At 43.8% G+C, this 21,988-nt stretch overlaps 1 protein-coding gene across 1 annotated transcript in view; it reads left to right on the forward strand.

The window, feature by feature from the left end:
• RORB (RAR related orphan receptor B) overlaps nucleotides 1-21,988 on the forward strand; it is a 194,050-nt gene that overhangs the window by 165,971 nt on the left and 6,091 nt on the right. Inside the window, exons 6-9 of the mRNA XM_004048134.5 lie at nucleotides 212-344; nucleotides 3,226-3,333; nucleotides 5,527-5,637; nucleotides 9,526-9,638. Coding sequence (XP_004048182.3) covers nucleotides 212-344; nucleotides 3,226-3,333; nucleotides 5,527-5,637; nucleotides 9,526-9,638 — 465 coding nt within the window. The remainder of the gene's footprint in view (nucleotides 1-211; nucleotides 345-3,225; nucleotides 3,334-5,526; nucleotides 5,638-9,525; nucleotides 9,639-21,988) is intronic.

The raw sequence follows: 21,988 nt of genomic DNA on the forward strand, positions 1-21,988 counted from the left end.
AGGTCCAAACAGGTCAAAATATTATCTTAGGGAAAAAAAATAAAAGTAGTGCCCTCCTCTTTTAAAGGAATCATATAAATTCCTTCCTTTGGCCCCAAGTGACAGATAAGCACCAGTAAGGCAAACCTGAGTGTTCTGTTGACTCTCCGTAAGTCGTTTGCCCTATTTACATTTACATTTACATTTACATTCTGTGTCTTCTCTCCTGAAGTCCAGGGAAGCACTGTGGCAACAATGTGCCATCCAGATCACTCACGCCATCCAATACGTGGTGGAGTTTGCAAAGCGGATAACAGGCTTCATGGAGCTCTGTCAAAATGATCAAATTCTACTTCTGAAGTCAGGTAAGCAAGAAGATTCATGGGAGGCCTGTTTCAGATAAGGATGTGGTCAGCCCTCAGCACTGTGTTGGTTCTAGAAAATCCTTCTTCCGATATGCAGCTCGTTTCTACCACCCACATTGTCAGCCAACTCCCAAAGGAAACTCTCAGTAATAAAAATGCCCTGATACTCATTCAGTTCCCCTTTGAAGTCAAATACAATTTTGCTTATTGAAAGTGGAGCTATTAATTGCGGAGGTTGAAATACCCAGCTTGACAGGCAGTGCAAGTAATTAGCGTGTCAAGGTGGCTGAATTGCTGAGCCGGCGCTAAAACGTACTCCTTGCCTTCTGTGAAAGGAAAAAAAAAAAATGCAGGCTAGCTGAGTTCTGCCTCTGTGGTCATTTCCAATCATTTTAATGAGGATAGCCTGCAGCCAGTATACACCAGGAGAAACTCCACGGTACTCTAATCTTTCCCTACCCTTCCCTAACACACTGTCTGACACACACAGTTGCTACAATCGCTGCGGAAGTAGCTCAAGAAACTCTGCATATGACTGACTTTGCAGATGTTATTACCAAACAGGAAAAAGAAATTATTTGTCTTTCTTGGGCCCCTTTGAAAATAGAAAATAAGAACCATGATGGTGTTTACGCGAATTTTCATGGTCCCAGGCCATGATAATAATAATAACATACTCATATGTAAAATAACATACATATGTGTTTATGTTTCCCTATGACATCTCAAGTAATCTTGTGAGATCCATATTATTATTTCCATCTTACAGAGGAGGAGGAAAAGATTCAGAGAAGTGAAGAGCTACGTTCAATATTACAAAACCAGTACACGGCAAAGTTGGCATTTGAACTTGGGCCAAATATAACTGTTATTCTAAGATCCCTTCTTTACCAAATGACGCAAGTTGATGAAAACCTTGACTGAAGTGTCAACTTGATGTACCAGTCATCTAAACCACTGCAAAATTTAACTAAAACAACAAGAATTATTTCTTTCGCTCTCAAAGCTACAATTTGGGCAGAGCTCAGTGGGAATGACCTTATCTCTGCTCCATGTGTTATTCACTGAGTCAGTTCAGCTGAGGGCAAAGGAATCCACTTTCAAATTGGCTCATTCACACAGCTGATGAGTTGTGCTAGTTGACAGCCTGGAACTGGGCTGGGGGCCTCAGTTCCTCTCCATGTGAGACCCTTCAAAGACTGCTTGGACTTGCTCAAGGCTCCAAAAGCTAGCACCCGAAGAGAACACTAGGGTGTTCTCTAGGTTCCAAAAGCTAGCACCCCAAGAGAACAAAGCAGAAATGCATAGATTTTTCTAACTTAGCTTCAGAAAACACATATTGTTATTTCCATTATATACCATCAGTCATGAAGGCCCACCCAGATTCAAAGATAGGAGACATGGATTCTACTACTTGATAGGGGAGTGGTAAGGTCCTAGAAAACATATGGGATGGAAGATATTTTTTCTGACCCTCTTTGAAAAGTGAAATCTGCCACACTTGATATGTGACCTTGAGCTAAACTCTCTAGATAGCCATTTCCTCATTTGTAAAATAAAGAGATGGACTAGAAACAATGAATTCCAAATTTGGAATTGCATCAACAACATCAGAGGAGATTATTGACAGTTCAGAGACATGGGCACCATGAGTCCCATGGAATCCAAATCTCCTGGAGGGGAACCCAGTTCATTGTATCTCTAACTAAGACTCAGACATAACCAATCCATGGGCTGACATTTGGGAACCACTGAACCATATAATCTTTAACATCTCTACCTGGTGTAAAAATGTTGACTCTAGTCAAAAAGGTAGGGTACTTAATATTTTCAAGCCTCATGTAACTCCTCCATAAAATAGGGCTAATAAAGTCACCTGAAATAGTTATTGTAAGGAGCAAAGATAAAAAATGAATGTAAGAGGCCAAAGAAAGTTCCTTCCATTGTGTAGATACTCAATAAATGGTACCCATCTACTGTTTGTGTCAGAAAAGCATTCCTTCAATTAATATTTGCAAATCCTCCCCATGTATAAGCCTCTATGCTAGGTGACATATCAAAGACAAGCAGAGAGAAATCAGCAAACATGTATACAGCAAAGGAAATAAAACAGAGACATAAAGATAAAGTGGTGGCATAAGACAGGTACCAAAGTTGTAGGCTAATCACCAGTATGATGCTCTCATGCAAATCTGTGGCTGCTGAGTCTGGCTGTTAACTTCAACTGCACTATGGGGCAAAAGCCCATTTCTCCAAAACATGGGAAGCTATGCAGCAGTATTTCCTCAGGATGTTAATAATGCTCAAAGGGAAAAACAATGGCAGTAAACAAATTCATTCAATAAATATTTGCTTAGCACCTACTATGTGCCAGAAACTTTTCTTGGTCCTGGAGATGCAAGAGTGAATACAATAATCATGGCTGCCTATCACTGCAGACAAAATTTCTGCCCTCATTTCCTCAATTGTGAATTCAAGAATCAAAACTAGCTTTAATATTAGTGGAAAAATAGAGAAAAATGTATTTTCAAAAAGTAATGTCCAGCTTAGCCACCTGTAAAATATATTTTCTCCTTAATTCCTCATATAAGTATCAAGAAAGCTTAATTTCTAATATATTAAGTTGGTGCAAATATATTAGGTTTTTGCCATTACTTTCAATGGCAAAAACTGCAATTATTTTTGCACCAACCTAATAGTTATTTTAGGGGAAGGAACTTAAGGGATTTCTGTATGTGTGTGCCTGTGTGTGTGTGTATGTGTCTCTCTGTGTGTTTTAAAGTTCTTGAAAGTCTCTTACCTATATGCAGTAATAATTTCTTTATTATTGGATATATATGTATATTTTTATTTTATTTTTATTTTTATTCTTTACTCATAGGTTGCTTGGAAGTGGTTTTAGTGAGAATGTGCCGTGCCTTCAACCCATTAAACAACACTGTTCTGTTTGAAGGAAAATATGGAGGAATGCAAATGTTCAAAGCCTTAGGTAAGTTTCCCTTTGATGAGGACACAATTTTATCAGCAACCATCAGTTTCTCCACTTAGATTGAAATTGGTAAATGAAATGCCTTGATTCTTTGATGTGAACCAGTATCTCATTATTCGATAAGCGATGGACCAGGTGAGCTTCTAATTCAGGCAAGCCTCTCCTGATCTTGTAACTGTGGCCTCCAATACAAAAGAAAGAGAGAACTGAGGACCCTCCTGAGAACAACCCTGTTGAGACATCGTTCATTCAGAAATAAATGGAGGCCTGGCGTGGTGGCTCATGCGTATAATCCTAGAACTTTGGGAGGCCAAGGGGCGCAGATCACTTGAGCCCCAGAGTTCAAGACCAGCATGGGCAACATGGCCAAACCCCATCTCTACAAAAAGTACAAAAATTAGCTGGGCATCGCCAGGTGCGGTGGCTCATGCCTGTAATCCCAGCACTTTGGGAGGCTGAGGCAGGTGGATCTCTTGAGGTCAGGAGTTCTAGACCAGCCTGGCCAACATGGTGAAAGCCAGTCTCTTGCAAAAATACAAAAATTAGCCACGCATGGTGGCTCACGCCTGTAATCCCAGCTACTCAGGAGGCTGAGGCAAGAGAATCGCTTGAATGTGGGAGGTGGAGGTTGCAGTGAGCTGAGATCGTTCCACTGCACTCCAGCTTGGGCAACAGAGCAAGACTCCATCTCAAATAAATAAAATAAATAAATAAAATTAGCTGGGCATGGTGACACACACCTGTAGTCCCAGCTACTTGGGAGGCTGAGGCAGGAAGATTGCTTGACCCTGGGAGACTGAGGCTACAGTGAGTCATCTTCACACCACTGCACTACAGCCTGGGTGACAAAGCGAGACCCTGTTAAAAAAAAAAGGAAAGAAATAAGAAATAACCGGAGACTGATGCTAAAAGAGTAAAAGAGCTGGGCTGAATTATAGATCATTCTTTGTGAAATCAGCTTTTTTTTTTCAACTTTATTGTATATTGTGTAGACCCCTGGTCATCCATGGGGGTGACCTCTTACGTTTCTTATGTCAATTTATCATCATGAGTTAAGATACTTAATTAAATGAGGAGCTCCTCTACTTGTTCCTCACCCACAGAAGTTAATTCACAAAGTTCTGGGAGCACAGAGTTCATGCCAACCTGTCCACAGTGATCCCAGACCATTCCTGTGGGAAGGCACTAACAGAGTCAGTCTTTGTTTGGAAGTGTTATATATCATCACATCCAGTCATCAGAGCATGGCATGGTAGGAAGAACATTAGCAAAGATGGGCTGATGCCAGGAAAGGTTTTAACGATTGATAGTGCCATTTGTTCCATATCCTGCCCATGGACACCAAAGAAGGCCACTGCCCTTTCACCTCTTGTGCTGTTAGTTGATATGGCAGCCAACAACAAGTCCATCGGGGCTGGCAATGTTTCCCTTCTACAGTTGATACACATCCATGTCATCTCCAAGGCTAGATTTTCAAGAAAGGAGGAAAAGCCTTGGCAAGCAACCTCAGTATATTTCCAGCTTCATCAAATAAACATTCACCAGGGATCAGTGTAGAGATGCAACATTATTTTGCCAAAATACGCAACAGCTAAGCAACTGACCTGTGAGTCATTCATTAGAAGGTAATAATAAATAAACTCTAGCTCCTCAGTGAAATTTCCAAGGAAATTGCGAAACTGAAGTGTATCTCATCTCTGTTCCATAAGATATTTCTAACGTCTCAGTTTAAAAGTCCAGAATACCCTACATTGCTAGCTTCAAGTGCTACGAAGACTGACAATCCTCAGCCTCTGTATGTAATGTTTTAGGTTTTCTATGAATACTATCTCTATTGTAAAGGATCCCCAAATCACTTATTTTATATTCTTTAATGTGACATCATTTCAAATTTATAAGGATGTAATCATATTATGGATTGCCAGACAGATGTGACACCGCTCACACACCAAGTCTACTTGCTTGCCATTGGTAGGTAATGTTAACTTGGATTGCCTGGCCAAGATGTTGCCCAATTTTCTCATTCTTTGATTAGTATCAAATCACTTTTTATAATTAGAAACTTAAAAAAATATCTTTTCTAGAAGTCTAGTATGCACCTCCTTGGATAGCTTATTGATTATGAGATTTTTCTTATTCTTGCCCCATTTCAAGTTCAAGTATTTTTATTCCATTTTTCTTCTTCCTTTATAGGTTCTGATGACCTAGTGAATGAAGCATTTGACTTTGCAAAGAATTTGTGTTCCTTGCAGCTGACCGAGGAGGAGATCGCTTTGTTCTCATCTGCTGTTCTGATATCTCCAGGTAGGGCAGTCTCAGTTCTCTTACCTTTTTTAAAAACTTGTTTTACTATTTTTAACACTGATGACACCTGCCTAAGCCAAAGTGTTCAGGAGAAACTTTAACAGAACTATATTTTCTTTACCAAGTTTTTGATATTTTTGGACAGTGAAAAGGGAAGTAGCCTCAAGTTTATTAAAATGACCAATTTTGGCCCAAAAGCAAGAGTAGAGCATAGGTTAGGGGTTATTCCAGATTCAGATAAGCAGAATCATTCCTTAGCAAATAAAGGAAGACAAATAGTGGCCTGGGTTACAGCCAAGTTCTATTTTGACTTTAAGAATAAAGTACATAGAAAATAAATGTCCAGTTGGATCAGACACAGTAGAAATGTACCTAAATGAAAGCTCCAGAATGGGGACCTACATAAGTAAAAGGAACACTTTCTACTCTTTAAATACCTCTTGTGTTGGCATCTTTGCCCAAATTCATGTTGAGGTGCTCACTTCAGACAAATGCTGGTGCCTATTTTCTTAGCAATACATTTGACCTTGAACAATGCAGGGGTCAGAGCATTAACTCCCTGCATGCAGTCAAAAATCTGCATGTAACTTCTGACTCCGAAAAATTTCACTACCAATAGCTTACTGTTGACCGGAAGCCTCGCTGATCACATAAACAGTCGATTGACACATACTTTGCATGTTAAATGTATTGTATACTGTATTCTTACAATAAAGTAAGCTAGAGAAAAGAAAATGGTACTAAGAAAATTATCAGCAAGAGGAAACAGATTTCCTGTTCATTAAGTGGAAGTGGATCATCATAAAGCTCTTCATCATGGTCGTCTTCATGCTGAGTAGGCTGAGGAGAAGGAGGAAGAGGAGGGTTTGGTCTCGCAGTCCCAGGGTGGCAGAAACAGAAGGAAAATCTTCATATAACTTGACCTACACAGTTCAAACCCATGTTGTAGAAGGGTCACCTGTATCAGGAGTTTTTAAAAGGAGGTGAGGACAGCAGAGGGGAAAATGACTCATACTGAAGACTGCCCGGTAGAAGAGGAAAAACTTCAGACATGGAGGTGGACATTCTGGTACCAGCTCTGTGACCAAGTATCTGTGTGATATTAAACATTTGACCTCTCAGAGCCCTAGTTTCCTCATCTATAAAATAAGAGGGATGGACTCCGTAATAACTAAGACCTCTACTAGCTCTAAAATGAACTGAAATGCCAAGTTCTTAAAGAATTCAAGGTGTGGCAATATTTATGGATCAACTAGAACTGTAGTGAGTAAAATATTTTTTAAAAGTATACTAGGCCTGGCATGGTGGCTCACGCCTGTAATCCCAACACTTCGGGAGGCCAAGGCCAGCGGATCACCTGAGGTCAGGAGTTTGAGAGCAGCCTGGCTAACATGGTGAAACCCCGTCTCTACCAAAAATACAAAAACTAGCTGGGTATGGTGGCAGATGCCTGTAATTCCAGCTCCTTGGGAAGCTGAGGCAGGAGAATCACTTGAACCCAGGAGGCAGAGGTTGCAGTGAGCCGAGATTGTGCCATTGCACTCCAGCCTGGGCAACAAGACCAAAACTCTGTCTCAAAAAAAAAAAAAAAAAGTATATGCCAACTTAAAATATAATAATAAATAATATAATCATAATAATATAACAACAATAATATAGTAATAAATACATGAGTCTCTAACCAGAATGAGAATTCAGTTACTTCCTCAGCTGTTGTTTGGTTACATTTTGGGTTAAGGGATAACAGCATCACTGACAGGTCTCTACAGAAAGAAAAGCAAATTCCTGCCTAATTTTTAAGGTCAAGAGACTCATTTCTTCTGTTACCCATTTATCTGTAGAGACCAGATCTCTCTTCTTATATATGCTCTACTATATTTTTCAATGAAACTGGAAGAAATTAATCTTACCTGTGATGTAAGGTAACATATTATAATTTTAGCATGTCATCGTAACTGTATTTTCCAATAACACCAACGTCTACAGTTTTTATCTGTTAGGCTTTATTATTCCTAATATGATTCTTGATGATCTTATCAGGATATTTTTAATTTGCTACTGTTTTTTATTTAACCACTTTATCAAAAATGGAAATTAGTTATCACATAGAGTGTTTTTACTAACAGTTTCTTTTATGGCTCTGTCTAAAATCAAGCTGTTCCTCTAGGCCTTTTTTTTTTTTTAAACCCTAGAAAGTTTCCCAGGCTTGGAAGCACAAAGATAGATGGAAGAAGTGACAAGAATACTTTTCTCTGTTAGCAGCCACATGCCAAATAATTTTCCTTCTACCATTTTCTCATTGCATTTGATTATTTCCATTGAGAATAGTTCAATAGAAAACTAAACCTAAGCTGGTGAATCTATGGATGAGGGAGATGGTTTTCCTCTAGTTCTTGCTTGCTCCAAGGAAGCGTCAGAAAGAGTCACTTTTCTCTTTGGGTATATTTGTGGCAAGTCAGTAAATTTTAAGCAGCAAATATTTAAGACATGAAATATTAAATGTATTAAATATGAATGATCTATGAAAATGATCACCCCAGAAGAAAAGCTAGCCTCTTCCTTCTGAACTAGAAATCAGCTGAGCTGTTTGGCCTTTTTCTAGAAAAAAAACATACTATCATCATTAAATTCTGAGAAGTTTGGAAGCATGCAATTTGGTTTACTCTACCTAGTGGGGACTCTTCCAGTGCTGCTAGCAGACTCACACTGAGAGGCTTCACAAACTCCAAATACCTCATTTGCCACCCTGGCTTAGTGCCATATTCAAAAAGATTTCCAGCCTATGTAGGCTCCATCTCCTGCCAGACAGCCCCCTATTCTTTCTCCAGGGTCCTGACATAAGAGCCACTGTTTATTCAGCTTCAAACAGCTTAGGGAAGGGAGAGGGAGGGGAACTTAATGTATTCTGATTGACAATTGTCACTGAAAGCTTTTGTACTCACTTACGTAAGGTTTTGCTTAACTGTTGGCTAGACTTGTCTTCATCCTGTCTAGGATTACAGAATTGAGTTTCTCACCTGACCTGAACTGTGTTCAGGAAGATCATGTTCGAGTTCTTTTCCATGAGTATTTGTTCGGCATTTGAAGATTTGGGGTGTCTCTTCCATAAAGGTCCAACCTAAGGCATTGATGCTGGGCTGAATTTTGTCACCGTGGTGTATAAATCTTCTAGGAAGGAAGGAAGGAGAGAGTGAAGGAGAGGGGATGGAGGGAAGGAAAGAAGTGTGGGAGGGAGGGAGGAAGGGAGAAAAAGAGAGAGGAAGAAAGGAGGGAAGGAAGAAAAGAAGGGAGAGAGGGTCTGAGGGAGGGAGAAACAGATGAAGAGAGGGAGGAAGGAGAGGAGGGATTATCCTATTCACCATTTAAGAATTCAATACAGGAAAATAGAACTTAGAAGTGAATTTTTGAAACTGATTTATGTTTATGCTATATAAATTCTAACATAGCTTCAGCTTTATATCTGATGAGAGAATAAGCTGAGAAAAGGAAAAGGGATCCTGAACACCAAAAATATTCCTGTGATTTTCTTCACTTCTATAATTCTTCTTCACAAATCGCTAACTTCTACTTTGAAAGAAACCTAAGCATATGTCCAAAGCAAAGAGTGAGAGATGTAAATTGTCACAGACAATAAGAAACAAAGCAGCAGATTATCTGAACCATTGTGTCCTTTCCTCCAAAGTGATTTCCTGCGTCATAATATTGCGCATTCCTGGCATCACGGTATTGCCTATGAAATACTTATGTTTTATGTAAATAATGACATGTCTTCAGAAGCAACTTAGAACTAAATAATATGAAATGGGTCTGAAGCTTGGCACTTATGTATGTGGGTGAAGCAAAACAAAGTTGATGTTCCCTCCACTTATCCACTCTTTCTTTCATCAGACCGAGCCTGGCTTATAGAACCAAGGAAAGTCCAGAAGCTTCAGGAAAAAATTTATTTTGCACTTCAACATGTGATTCAGAAGAATCACCTGGATGATGAGACCTTGGCAAAGGTAGGTCCACAGATCACAGAGCCACCACCACCAAAAGAGAGCACAGTGAGCAAAAAGGCCCGCTTATAAATCAGGGGAAATTTCTCAGCAGCAACAATTTCTGAAAGTTACCAAAGACTGCATAAATTGTGAGGTATGCAATTTAAAAGAGAGGCTAGTGAATTGTAATAGATTGCAAGAAGGGCTTTCTTATAGAGGGATGATATTGACAGATCTGAATCCAAGCTTCAGGAGGACAAATCAATGAAACCAAGGGTGTTTCTTTTTTTTTTTTTTTTTTTTCTTTTTTCAAGGTTTTTTTTTTTTTTTTTTTTTTTTTTTTTTTTTTTTAATTGATCATTCTTGGGTGTTTCTCGCAGAGGGGGATTTGGTAGGGTTACAGGACAATAGCGGAGGGAAGGTCAGCAGATAAGCAAGTGAACAAAGTTCTCTGGTTTCCCTAGGCAGAGGACCCTGCGGCCTTCCGCAGTGTTTGTGTCCCTGGGTACTTGAGATTAGGGAGTGGTGATGGCTCTTAACCAGCATGCTGCCTTCAAGCAACTGTTTAACAAAGCACATCTTGCACCGCCCTTAATCCATTCAACCCTGAGTGGATACAGCACATGTTTCAGAGAGCACAGGGTTGGGGGTAGGGTCACAGATCAACAGGATCCCAAGGCAGAAGAATTTTTTCTTAGTACAGAACAAAATGAAAAGTCTCCCATGTCTACCTCTTTCTACACAGACACGGCAACCATCCGATTTCTCAATCTTTTCCCCACCTTTCCCCCCTTTCCATTCCACAAAACCGCCATTGTCATCATGACCCGTTCTCAATGAGCTGTTGGGTACACCTCCAAGCCGGGGTGGTGGCCGGGCAGAGGGGCTCCTCACTTCCCAGTAGGGGCGGCCGGGCAGAGGTGCCCCTCACCTCCCGGACGGGGTGGCTGGCCGGGCAGGGGGCTGACCCCCCCCCACCTCCCTCCTGGTCGGGGCGGCTGGCCGGGCAGAGGGGCTCCTCACTTCCCAGTAGGGGCGGCCGGGCAGAGGCGCCCCTCACCTCCCGGATGGGGCGGCTGGCCAGGCGGGGGGCCGAACCCCCACCTCCCTCCCGGACAGGGCGGCAGGCTGGGCAGTGGGCTGACCCCCCCACCTCCCTCCCGGACGGGGCGGCTGGCCAGGCGGGGGGCTGACCCCCCACCTCCCTCCTGGACAGGGTGGCAGGCTGGGCGGTGGGCTGACCCCCCCACCTCCCTCCCGGACGGGGCGGCTGGCCGGGCTGAGGGGCTCCTCACTTCCCAGTAGGGGCGGCCGGGCAGAGGCGCCCCTCACCTCCCGGACGGGGCGGCTTGCTTGGCGGGGGGCTGACCCCCCCACCTCCCTCCCGGACGGGGCGGCTGGCCGGGCGGGGGGGGCTCCTCACTTCCCAGTAGGGGCGGCCGGGCAGAGGTGCCCCTCACCTCCCGGACGGGGCGGCTGGCCAGGCGGGGGGTTGACCCCCCCACCTCCCTTCCGGACGGGGTGGCTGGCCGGGCGGGGGGCTGACCCCCCCACCTCCCTCCCGGACAGAGCGGCTGGCCGGGCAGAGGGGCTCCTCACTTCCCAGTAGGGGCGGCCGGGCAGAGGCGCCCCTCACCTCTCGGACCGGGTGGCCAGCCAGGCGGGGGGCCGAACCCCCACCTCCCTCTTGGACAGGGCGGCAGGCTGGGCGGTGGGCTAACCCCCCCACCTCCCTTCCGGACGGGGCGGCTCGCCGGGCGGGGGGCTGGCCCCTCCACCTCCCTCCCGGACGGGGCGGCTGGCCGGGCGGGGGACTGACCCCCCCCCCACCTCCCTCCTGGACGGGTTGGCTGGCCCGGCGGGGGGCTGACCCCCCCACCTCCCTCCCGGACCGGGTGGCAGGCTGGGCGGTGGGCTGACCCCCCCACCTCCCTCCCGGACGGGGCGGCTGGCCGGGCTGAGGGGCTCCTCACTTCCCAGTAGGGGCGGCCGGGCAGAGGCGCCCCTCACCTCTCGGACCGGGTGGCCGGCCAGGCGGGGGGCCGAACCCCCACCTCCCTCCTGGACAGGGCGGCAGGCCGGGCGGTGGGCTAACCCCCCCACCTCCCTTCCGGACGGGGCGGCTCGCCGGGCGGGGGACTGGCCCCCCCACCTCCCTCCCGGACGGGGCGGCTGGCCGGGGCGGGGACTGACCCCCCCCACCTCCCTCCTGGACGGGTTGGCTGGCCGGGCGGGGGGCTGACCCCCCCACCTCCCTCCCGGACGGAGCGGCTGGCCGGGCAGAGGGGCTCCTCACTTCCCAGTAGGGGTGGCCGGGCAGAGGCGCCCCTCACCTCCCGGACAGGGTGGCTGGCCGGGCGGGGGGCTGATCCCTCCACCTCCCTCCCGGACGAGGTGGCTGCCGGGCGGAGACGCTCCTCACTTCCCAGACGGGGTGGCTGCTGGGCGGAGGGGCTCCTCACTTCTCGGGCGGGGTGGCTTCCGGGCGGAGGGGCTCCTCACTTCTCAGACGGGGCGGTTGCCAGGCAGCGGGTCTCCTCACTTCTCAGACGGGGCGGCCGGGCAGAGACGCTCCTCACATCCCGGACTGGGCGGCAGGGCAGAGGTGCTCCCCACATCTCAGACGATGGGCGGCCGGGCAGAGAGGCTCCTCACTTCCCAGATGTGATGGCGGCTGGGAAGAGGCGCTCCTTGTTTCCTAGATGGGATGGCGGCCGGGCAGAGACGCTCCTCACTTTCCAGACTGGGCAGCCAGGCAGAGGGGCTCCTCACATCCCGGACGATGGGCGGCCAGGCGGAGACGCTCCTCACTTCCCAGACGGGGCGGCAGCCGGGCAGAGGCTGCAATCTCGGCACTTTGGGAGGCCAAGGCAGGCGGCTGGGAGGTGGTTGTAGTGGGCCAAGATCACGCCACTGCACTCCAGCCTGGGCACCATTGAGCACTGAGTTAACCAGACTCTGTCTGCAATCCCGGCACCTCGGGAGGCCGAGGCTGGCTGATCACTCGCGGTTAGGAGCTGGAGACCAGCCCGGCCAACACAGCGAAACCCCGTCTCCACCAAAAAAATACGAAAACCAGTCAGGCGGGGCGGTGCGCGCCTGCAATCGCAGGCACTCGGCAGGCTGAGGCAGGAGAATCAGGCAGGGAGGTTGCAGTGAGCTGAGATGGCAGCAGTACCGTCCAGCTTCGGCTCGGCATCAGAGGGAGACCGTGGAAAGAGGGGAGAGGGAGAGGGAGAGGGAGAGGGAGAGGGAGAGGGAGAGGGAGAGGGAGAGGGAGAGGGAGAGGGAGAGGGAGAGGGAGAGGGAGAGGGAGAGGGAGAGGGAGAGGGAGAGGGAGAGGGAGAGGGAGAGGGAGAGGGAGAGGGAGAGGGAGAGGGAGAGGGAGAGGGAGAGGGAGAGGGAGAGGGAGAGGGAGAAACCAAGGGTGTTTCATCAGAAGAACAAGCACTCGAAGCAAGGAAACAGGTCTTCAAAATTCATATGTGAAGAAAGAGAGGGCTTTGTGCCAGTTCAGGAGCCAGGTCTGGGACAAAGTTAAAAGTAGGCAGATTTTTATTCAAAATAAGAAAGAACAATCAAATGATGAGAATTGTTGTACGGGGGGTGGACTACTGTGTAAAGCAGTGAGCTCTGTGTCATAGGTCATGTTCTAGTAGATACTACCTAGTCACTTCTCAGGTATGTTATAAATGACATTCCTACTCAGAGTGCAAGATTAGACTGATGACTTGTAAATTTCCCTTCAACGCTGATCTCTTCGTGCAAGACTTGCCCTGAGGTTCTTTCAAAATGGGGAAGTTTCCCTGGAGCAAAATCCATGCAACATGTCATCAATTTCTTGATTCAGCTTAATTAAGAATGATCTTTAATAAGAGTACTGAAAAAAAGTGTTTACCACAGTAAAATAATCACAAAAGGAAAAAGTAATTCTCAATGATTGATATTCAGCATTATTTTATATCTTAAAGTATCTTTGATTTCTCAAGAACTGAAATTTTTGGGCAGCCAGAATTATCGTAGATTTTAAAGTATCTTTGATTTCTTAAGAACCAGAATATTTTAGAGGGTAAGAAATTAAGAAATTGAGCTTATTCTTGGTTAAAGATCATAGGAATCCTACTCTTTATATTTTTATCATTAAAACCTTCCCACTCTGCCCTTGAAGTTCTTTGTTTTAAAAAGGGGGATGGTAAAGACTCTATTTGGAGACACCATCAGATTTTACTTTGCACATACAGAGTACTGCTATAAAAAACCTCCATGAGTTAAATATGCTGCTTCATTATGGTAACATTTTGTTAAAATTAACGCATCACTAGCAAGAACATTTCCACATTATACAGCAATAGTTCTCTTTCACGTAACTTTTCATTTATTAGATGGTCAAGGACAAATCACCTACTCTCTGCACCTGTATTCTCCTAGTCAATAGCGAACTTCAACATGCTTTCAGATTCACTGGGCAGAAAAGACAATAATGTAAATATATGCATGCGTCTCTATAGTTGCTTGGTAGCGTATATGCATAAATACATCTTGTTAATTAATGTGGAGGGATGTTGTCTGCATTTGGGATCTCCTGAAGACTTTTGTCCCAATATTTACCATCCTAAAATTAGTCTTGAAAAAACACAAAGTTGGATGAAAATTCTCGCTATTTTGCTTGCTTGGGAGGATTGTCCGCTTGTATGAAAACCATGGTCTCATCATCTGTAAAATGAAGATTACAATTTCTTCTCTTGTGCAGATGTGTTGTGAGGTTCAAATGAGATTCTAACACGTTGTGAAATGGTGATTATTACTCCCCTAGGAGGGTAAAATGTTTATGCTTGCACCACTTTCTACCTCCCACTGTCCTGGTTATGATTTGAGGTATGTGAGGTAGGAAGAAGGCAGAAATTGAAGAACGAAAGATATTTGAAGGCAAGAAAGAAAATTATGTCAACTGTAGATCAGATTAACTTCCCTTTCTCCATCTTTACTTGGAAAAGTACGTAATTCAGTTCTTTTCTTATAGACAAGTAATGTTGCAAAACTGAGAAAGCATTAGAAGAGGATTACTTCTCGGATAAAATTGGCTAGAACCAGGTGACAAAGCATTGCTTCTATAGGCCACAGGAAGATGTTGGGTTTTTGTGTGGCCCCTTTCTTGTAATAGTTATCATTTTAATAGGATGTTATCTGAACTAATGCAAACTGACCGTGAAATTGAATGAGAACTGAATTTTCATTAATCGCAGCTCTGATCTCTGTGGCTTCAGATTAAGTCGCTCCATTTGTCTAAGTCTCACATTTGTCCATTATCAAATGCTGGAGGGTTAGGAATATGGAGTGAGCCCCGTTAGCTCCTGACTGCTTTAACACTCCGGACAAATGTGCCATCACTGTCTAGGATGCCCTCTCATCAAATTCCCCAAAAGGAATATTTTATTTAAGTGTGAGAGAAACTGTTTCATCCCATCACAGATTCTTCTTATCTTTGCGGAAAGCCTCCTTATGCCATCGTAGTCATGGAGCTCTTCTGCCTTCCACAATACCTCTAAAACAGTGAGGGCCAGTCTTAATATTTGTTATTCATAGACCTCTTGGGGATTCCAGTGAATGTTGTGAAACCTGTCTCTAAAAAAATGCACATGTACCCGAAATGTTGTGTTGAAGTCCAGGGGCTCCGGTGAAATCGCCAGTAGGTAGAGGATACCTCTGCCTTCTGTGTCGTGTGCAAAAGATTATTTCTACCGCTGACCTGTTCGACTCTGAATAGGTGTTAACAGACATCAGGTTAGAGGTACAGGGCTCATACACAGTCACTGAACTTCATCCTGCAAGGGCAATCTCCAACACACTTTCTACATGCCTACTTCCTGAAATTAAAGTTCAGGTAGCAGTGCCTTCTACTTTGGGCCACACTTTAACCTTAGAAGGTTTGAAAATTTGGGGATTATGTATCCTAACATTAACTAGAAGATTTCAATCCCCATGTGTTAACCTGTGTTGTGGTTTGGGGAGAGGAAAGAGTTGGTTAGGGGAAAAAAAACCCTATTAAAACATCTAGTTTCTTCTCCTTATCAGCATAATTACGATACATAGCATATTTATAATAGACCATCAAAGCCACTTGCTAGTTGAGTGTCCCTGGACATGTGACTTTAACTCTCTGTGCCTCTGTTTCCTCATTTGTACCATGTGACTAAAGATATACCAATATATGGCTAACTAAATGAGATAAAATATAAGTAAGCTGCCCAGTCCATAATAGGTAATATGTAAGTGCTGTTGCTGTGTTGTAGCTGTTGTTGTTGACAGAAAAAAAAATTATTTCAGCAGAGACATTTTTATCTAAGAGACGGCGTATTTGAGCTAATCACTGATAGATGAAAACTATTTCAAAAGATGGAAGTTGGGAGGTTGAAGAAGTGCAGGATGGCAGTCCAAGTGATGGGGGCAATGGCATGGAGGTAGGAAAGCATAAGGTATATTCAGGCTATAAATAATAGTTAGATTTGGCTGGATCCTGGATTTGAGAAGCCAGGAAATGAGATAACACTGGTCACTTTCACTAAAGCTCATGAAAAAAAAAATACATACATATATATATATAAAATAAATATACATATATATTTTTAAGCCCCATATGACTAGAGGAGGCAGCCCATCTGTTCTCTGGGCTTCACTTTTCTTGTCTGGGAAATGAGTAGGTTGGACTGCATGGTCTTTAAGGTCTCTTCAGTATTATCTTGTTTGACTCTGTAAAGAGAAAAACAAAGGTTCCTCCTGACATCTTGTGTTGCCTTCCAACGTCCAGTCCAGTGTGATTGTTTTAAGTACTCTTTGGATATTTTACTGTTATAAAAAGCGAAGAAAAAGACTGATTTTTCCAAGTCTTATGGATCCAAATTAGTACTCATTGCACTATGGTCATTTAGTTGAGGACGATACTCCAGCTTCAAAGCTGCAAAGCATACAGTGTGTGCAAAGCCCGGGTTCAGAGGTCAGCGTGCCCGTCAGGCTTCCAGGAGGACCTCCATGACTTGTGCTTTGGATGCTGCCATGACTCACTTTAGGAGGTTTACTTCCTCAGTGAAGACAGCTGTGGGGATTAGGAACCTGTGATGCTCTTTCCCCACTCAGTTGAGAACAGCAGGACCACTGCCGAGGTTAGAGAGAGGGTGAGAGATAGGGCAGAAAATGTTTGAACTGTAAAGACTGTTGCTCTTCCATTCTAGGGCTTTCTCTATTAAAGTCACTGAGTCTGCCATTCTTGTTGCCCTGACCAGAGGTGCAGAGGGTAGAGGATAAGGAAGGCCGGTCCAGCTGGGGCCAAGCTGTGACAGTGTGCTCACGGCCAAGGCCAAAGCTTGGATCTGTAGTGTCTTGCTCACATCTTGTCCTCAGATGCGTGGGTCCAGCCCTTTCCCAAATGCAGCCTGCAGGTCAGGCCCATAGCTGGAGCCTTGCTTAATGTTGGCCTTCCCCAGTCTAGCCCCTCCTTTTGTGCCTCCTGGTTAATTAGAGTCATGAAATATTGTTAGATAGCATATTTATTTTTCCCAGCACTCCTGAAAATAGATACAACACTCCTGGAGGTGTGTTCTTGCCCAAAGCTGTATTGAGAAGTTTGAAAATAGCTAACTCTATAACAACACATATATCCAACAGGAAGCCATAGAGAACTGCTGATATCCCTCAGAGGCAAAGCCCACTCAGCTCACCATATGCAGGCTTAGAGAGAATGTTGCTTTTTATTTTCTCACAACTAACACTCAGCGAGTACCATGCCTTCAATTCACTTCTGAAAACATGTTCAAGTGCTTGTGCCTCACCATGTGCTTTACATGCAAGCTTTCCAGGAATCATGGGCCACACCACACCTCTGGGTGGTTTTAGGCCCATAGCTCTATGCTGATAAATCCTTTCTAATTCTCCTAGGATGTAGAGGAGTCTATAGTTACTTTGCTGAAGTTCACAATCTCCCTCTCTCTTTCTTCCTATTTCTGGCTGGCCAGAAAGTTATATCCTGTCCCCCGCGGGGCTCTCTCTTTTCCCATTATTCTTCCTAAGCTCCTGCTAACCATGTAGATGTCCTAACCACACACCTGCATCCACAAGGAATTAGTGTAGTCTAAGGTTATGTCACGTTAATGAAAATGCAATGGGAATCTAAGGGTAGCCATGGAAAGAGAATATCCTGACTTAGAAGAATGACTGAAGCCTGTGCTGACTTTGAACTTTGAAGTTCATCTCCTCAGATCGTTTGGTTGATTCACTGTCATTGCCACGTGGGCCACAGAGGAGACAGATCCTCTCTCACACAGCTGAGTCCCAGAGTAAACAGTAGGCATTTCTCCGGATCCCCCACAGACCGCTAAGAAGCCAGACTTCTCAAAAAGACATAATCCATACAGGCTACGACATAGAGAGAGTAGATTGATCTAACTCCGGATGATCAAGTGTAAAAAGTCCAGCTTTCCCCATCACACACCCATCCCATTCCAATAAGGCTCAGGAAGATGAGAAAGGGAGGTGTTCCTTTCATTTCCTGACTTCTGACCTACTATACGGTGGCCAGCACTACTTTGGGCATCTACGGTACAAGATTCTCCTTCTTAAGCCTTTAGACTTATATATACTTATTTCAAAGAGTTAGGATTTAAAACAGAATGGAAAATATCTCATTAATTCTTTTTATGATTATATGTTGAAATAATAATATTTTAGGTACTTTGAGTTATATAAAATAGATTATAAAATTAATTGCACCTGTTCTTTCTTTTAACTTTGTGTAATGTGGCTGCTACAAAGTTTTAGGTTACATCTGTAGTCCACATTATATTTTTATTGGACAAGGCTGATCTAGAATCTCTGAGGTTCAGACGAGAGGGAGATTCACCTCCCCTGCCTACTCCAGACACATTCTCTTGCTTCCGTCATTCTGTCTGAGCAAAATCTTCTTATCCAGGTGAGGAAACTGAGCATTACCTTCAGCTTTCAGGTGAGACACTATCTAGAGTATGCAGCCTTCACTTTGCAGGATATAATGATAATGTGCTGTATTAATACAACATCACAGCCACAGCTTTCATATTGCAAAAGAAACATTCATGTGGAAATAGGGCGAAGTAGGAAGAGTTTCTAAAATTCATTTTTATCATTTTTGTTCACTCAATAAATACTTACTACAGGTCAAATATGCAAGATAAATAAACATAGATGAGATACAAGTTCACATGCTGTGGAGGAAAAAATCAAGTGCCTCACTGACTACAATGAAAAGAAATACATGATCAGAATCACAATGACGGATAAAAAGAATGGCGAAAGTTGAAAAGGATTGAGCATTTACTATGGGCCAGGCACTGTGCTGATAGATTCTAAATAGATGGACATTTAATTCTCAAAACTATACTCTCATTAGTTGAAACTTCAAGTGATTACATATCTTGCCTAACGTTAAGCAGCTTCTAAGTGGGAGAGCCAGAATTTGAACCCAGTTAAGCCAACTCCAGCACCTGAACTCTTAATGTAAGGCAGCTACTCCTAAATGTTTGAGAGGCCCAGAAAATATCTCTTTCCAGCCCAGACCTCTGCAACTTCCCAGGGAGAATTGCAGTAAGTTGGGCCAGGAGAGGTACATGCCAACAGATTCACTAACTTCTTAATTCCCATGCTTGTTTCTAGCATAAAGATAACAAAACTGTATCATCAACATGAGAGAGAAGCATGTCTTTCTATTATAACAATAATGAATTACTAAAAAAAAATTTTAAAAGCTTAAAAGATAGAAGGCTTAAACAACCCTATTTTGCATGTTAATAATTGAAATTGTACTTGAAATAAATCATTTCTGGTCACATTGGTAGTGCATTATCATTCAGATTTAGGAAAAACAGTCATGTTGATTTGTAGATGGAGTCTATGGACCAAACACTGATTGAGAGATCAAAGGAAACTGCAAAAGGTCATTTATGGTTATTTTTATTGCTTTCTTATTGAGATCAAAATAGACTTCACGATGATTAATAATGGGATGGGCCAGGCACTATGGCTCATGCCTGTAATCCCAGCATTTGGGAGGCCGAGGTGGGTGGATTACCTAAGGTCAGTTCAAGACCGGCCTGGCCAACACGGTGAAACCCCATCTTTATCAAAAATACAAAAATTGTCCCGGCATGGTGGCAGGTGCCTGTAATCCCAGCTACTCAGGAGGCTAAGGCAGGAGAATCGCTTGAACCCAGGAAGCGGAGATGGCAGTGAGCCGAGATCACACCACTGAACTCCAGCCTGGGAGACAGAACAAGACCCCGTCTCAAATAAAAAAAAAAAAAAAAAAAAAAAAACAAACAAACAAACAAACAAAAAAAAAACTGGGTGTTATATTAGAATTCCTAGCAGGTGGGACTAGAGATTTGGGTTCACTTTCATCTTAAATAGCACAGTCTGACTAATCAGCACTTGAGGAGCCCCTACCCAGATGATGTGACTCGTGGTCTTAGTCCCCCTATTCTCATTTCTATTTGGTCAGGACTTTGTTTTATACTTTAAAATGTCTATACTTTTTAAAAGTATAACATACATAGGGAAAAGTTCCCAAGTCATAAGTATGTACTTCACTGAATTATCGCAAAGTTAGCATACCCGTGTGACCACTGCTGAGGTAAAACTGGCATCCCCAAAGCCTCCCTCAGGCTTCCTCCCAACAGTAAATATACTTTAAACTAATGCAAGAATAGGCAAAATTATAGAAAACAGTTCAACAGATCCCCCAAGTTTTTAAATTTCAAATCTAGACTGAAGAAACACAGCTCTCTCCTGGGATAGTTTTCTGCTTGAACCTGCATTTATTATGAATAGGTACTACGTGCCAGGTGCAAGGAGACAATTGTGAATAACACATGGCAGGTTTTGTTGAGGAACTCCACTGAGAAGCTAGATTATTTCAATGTATTTTAACTGTTTATGGTTTGCTGGCATATACTATAGGTAAAACATCCAGAAATTCCAAGGGTTGTCCATCAGATTAATGGTCTGTAAATGAGAAGAAAGGTTTTGATATTACTCCTCATTCATCAAATTGCAAGTTGATGTATTCATTAAGACTCTTTGGCCTGTAATCCCAGCACTTTGGGAGGCCGAGGCAGGTGGATCAGATCATGAGGTCAAGAGATCAAGACCATACTGGCCAATATGGTGAAATCCCATCTCCACTAAAATACAAAAAAATTAACTTGGCATGATGGTGCGCATCTGTAGTCCCAGCTACTCGGGAAGCTGAGGCAGGAGAATTGCTTGAACCCGGGAGGTGGAAGTTGCAGTGAGCCGAAATCACACCACTGCATTTCAGCCTGTCAACAGAGCGAGACTGTGTCTCTAAATAAATAAATAAATAAGTACTCTTTGGTTACAAGTAAGAGGAACCACCTCCAACCAGGTTAAGCAAAAGTATAAAAAATAAAAATAAAACAAATAATGAAGCAATATCTCATAGAACTCAAGGTTAAAAATGCAGCCATCAATCAGGAAAGTACTGGAACTACAAATTGGGAAGCCTTCCGAATTCTTCGTCTTACACACTTATGTCCCTGTAGGTATCTACTTCATTCTTCTCCCTCTCTGAGTACCAGTTTTCTGTGCTTCCCTGGTCCACATGATGAAATATGGCTAGCTCTTGGCTCCTTAGGTTACTGGTAGTTTCTGCTACAATTAAAAAGCAACTTGCTGACTCTCAGTCTGGTTTCCTATTCCAGCCCCAGCTGAGTCAAGTGTCCACTTCCATTTTGGTCAGCCATGCCCAGGGTAGAAAGTACAGGCACTGCCACACGGATGCTAAGGATGGTGTCAGGATGGTGGGGGCAGGGCTTATGACCCAGAAAGATGTCTCAAGTTTAATGTTATAATCCGAATCCAACTAGGTTTGACTCAACAGAAACCAAAAACGAAAAAAAAAAAAAGAAAAAAAGAAAAGGAAATCAAATGGACATGTGAAATTGATGTGTTCAGCTTCACTTTATGTGCCCTGTTTTCATTCGTGCTCCTGAAGCTTCTTCCAATTTGATCAAACCATTGCTGTCTTCCTGCTTTAGGTTGGAGGGCATCTTGATGGCCTAGAAGCCCACATGAACAAGATCACTAGTTTTACCCTCTGCATGTTCCATTTTTCTAACATCAAATGTACCAGTTATAAAATTGTGAATTTTCTCATAAAACCGCCCTCTGGAGAGAAGCATAGGATTATTATCTCTTCTCAAACAGCTGCTTTTTCTTCTTGTAGACCCCTGTAGGTATAAGCTAAAGCTCCCTTCTCATAAGAAATGCTTGTCATAAGAAAGAGATGAGTGTGAAAATGCCTTTTGATAGACCCTCTGTCTACTTCT

Source organism: Gorilla gorilla, chromosome 13 (genome assembly GCF_029281585.2).
Source record: "Gorilla gorilla gorilla isolate KB3781 chromosome 13, NHGRI_mGorGor1-v2.1_pri, whole genome shotgun sequence".
In the NCBI taxonomy this organism is placed as follows: domain Eukaryota; kingdom Metazoa; phylum Chordata; class Mammalia; order Primates; family Hominidae; genus Gorilla; species Gorilla gorilla.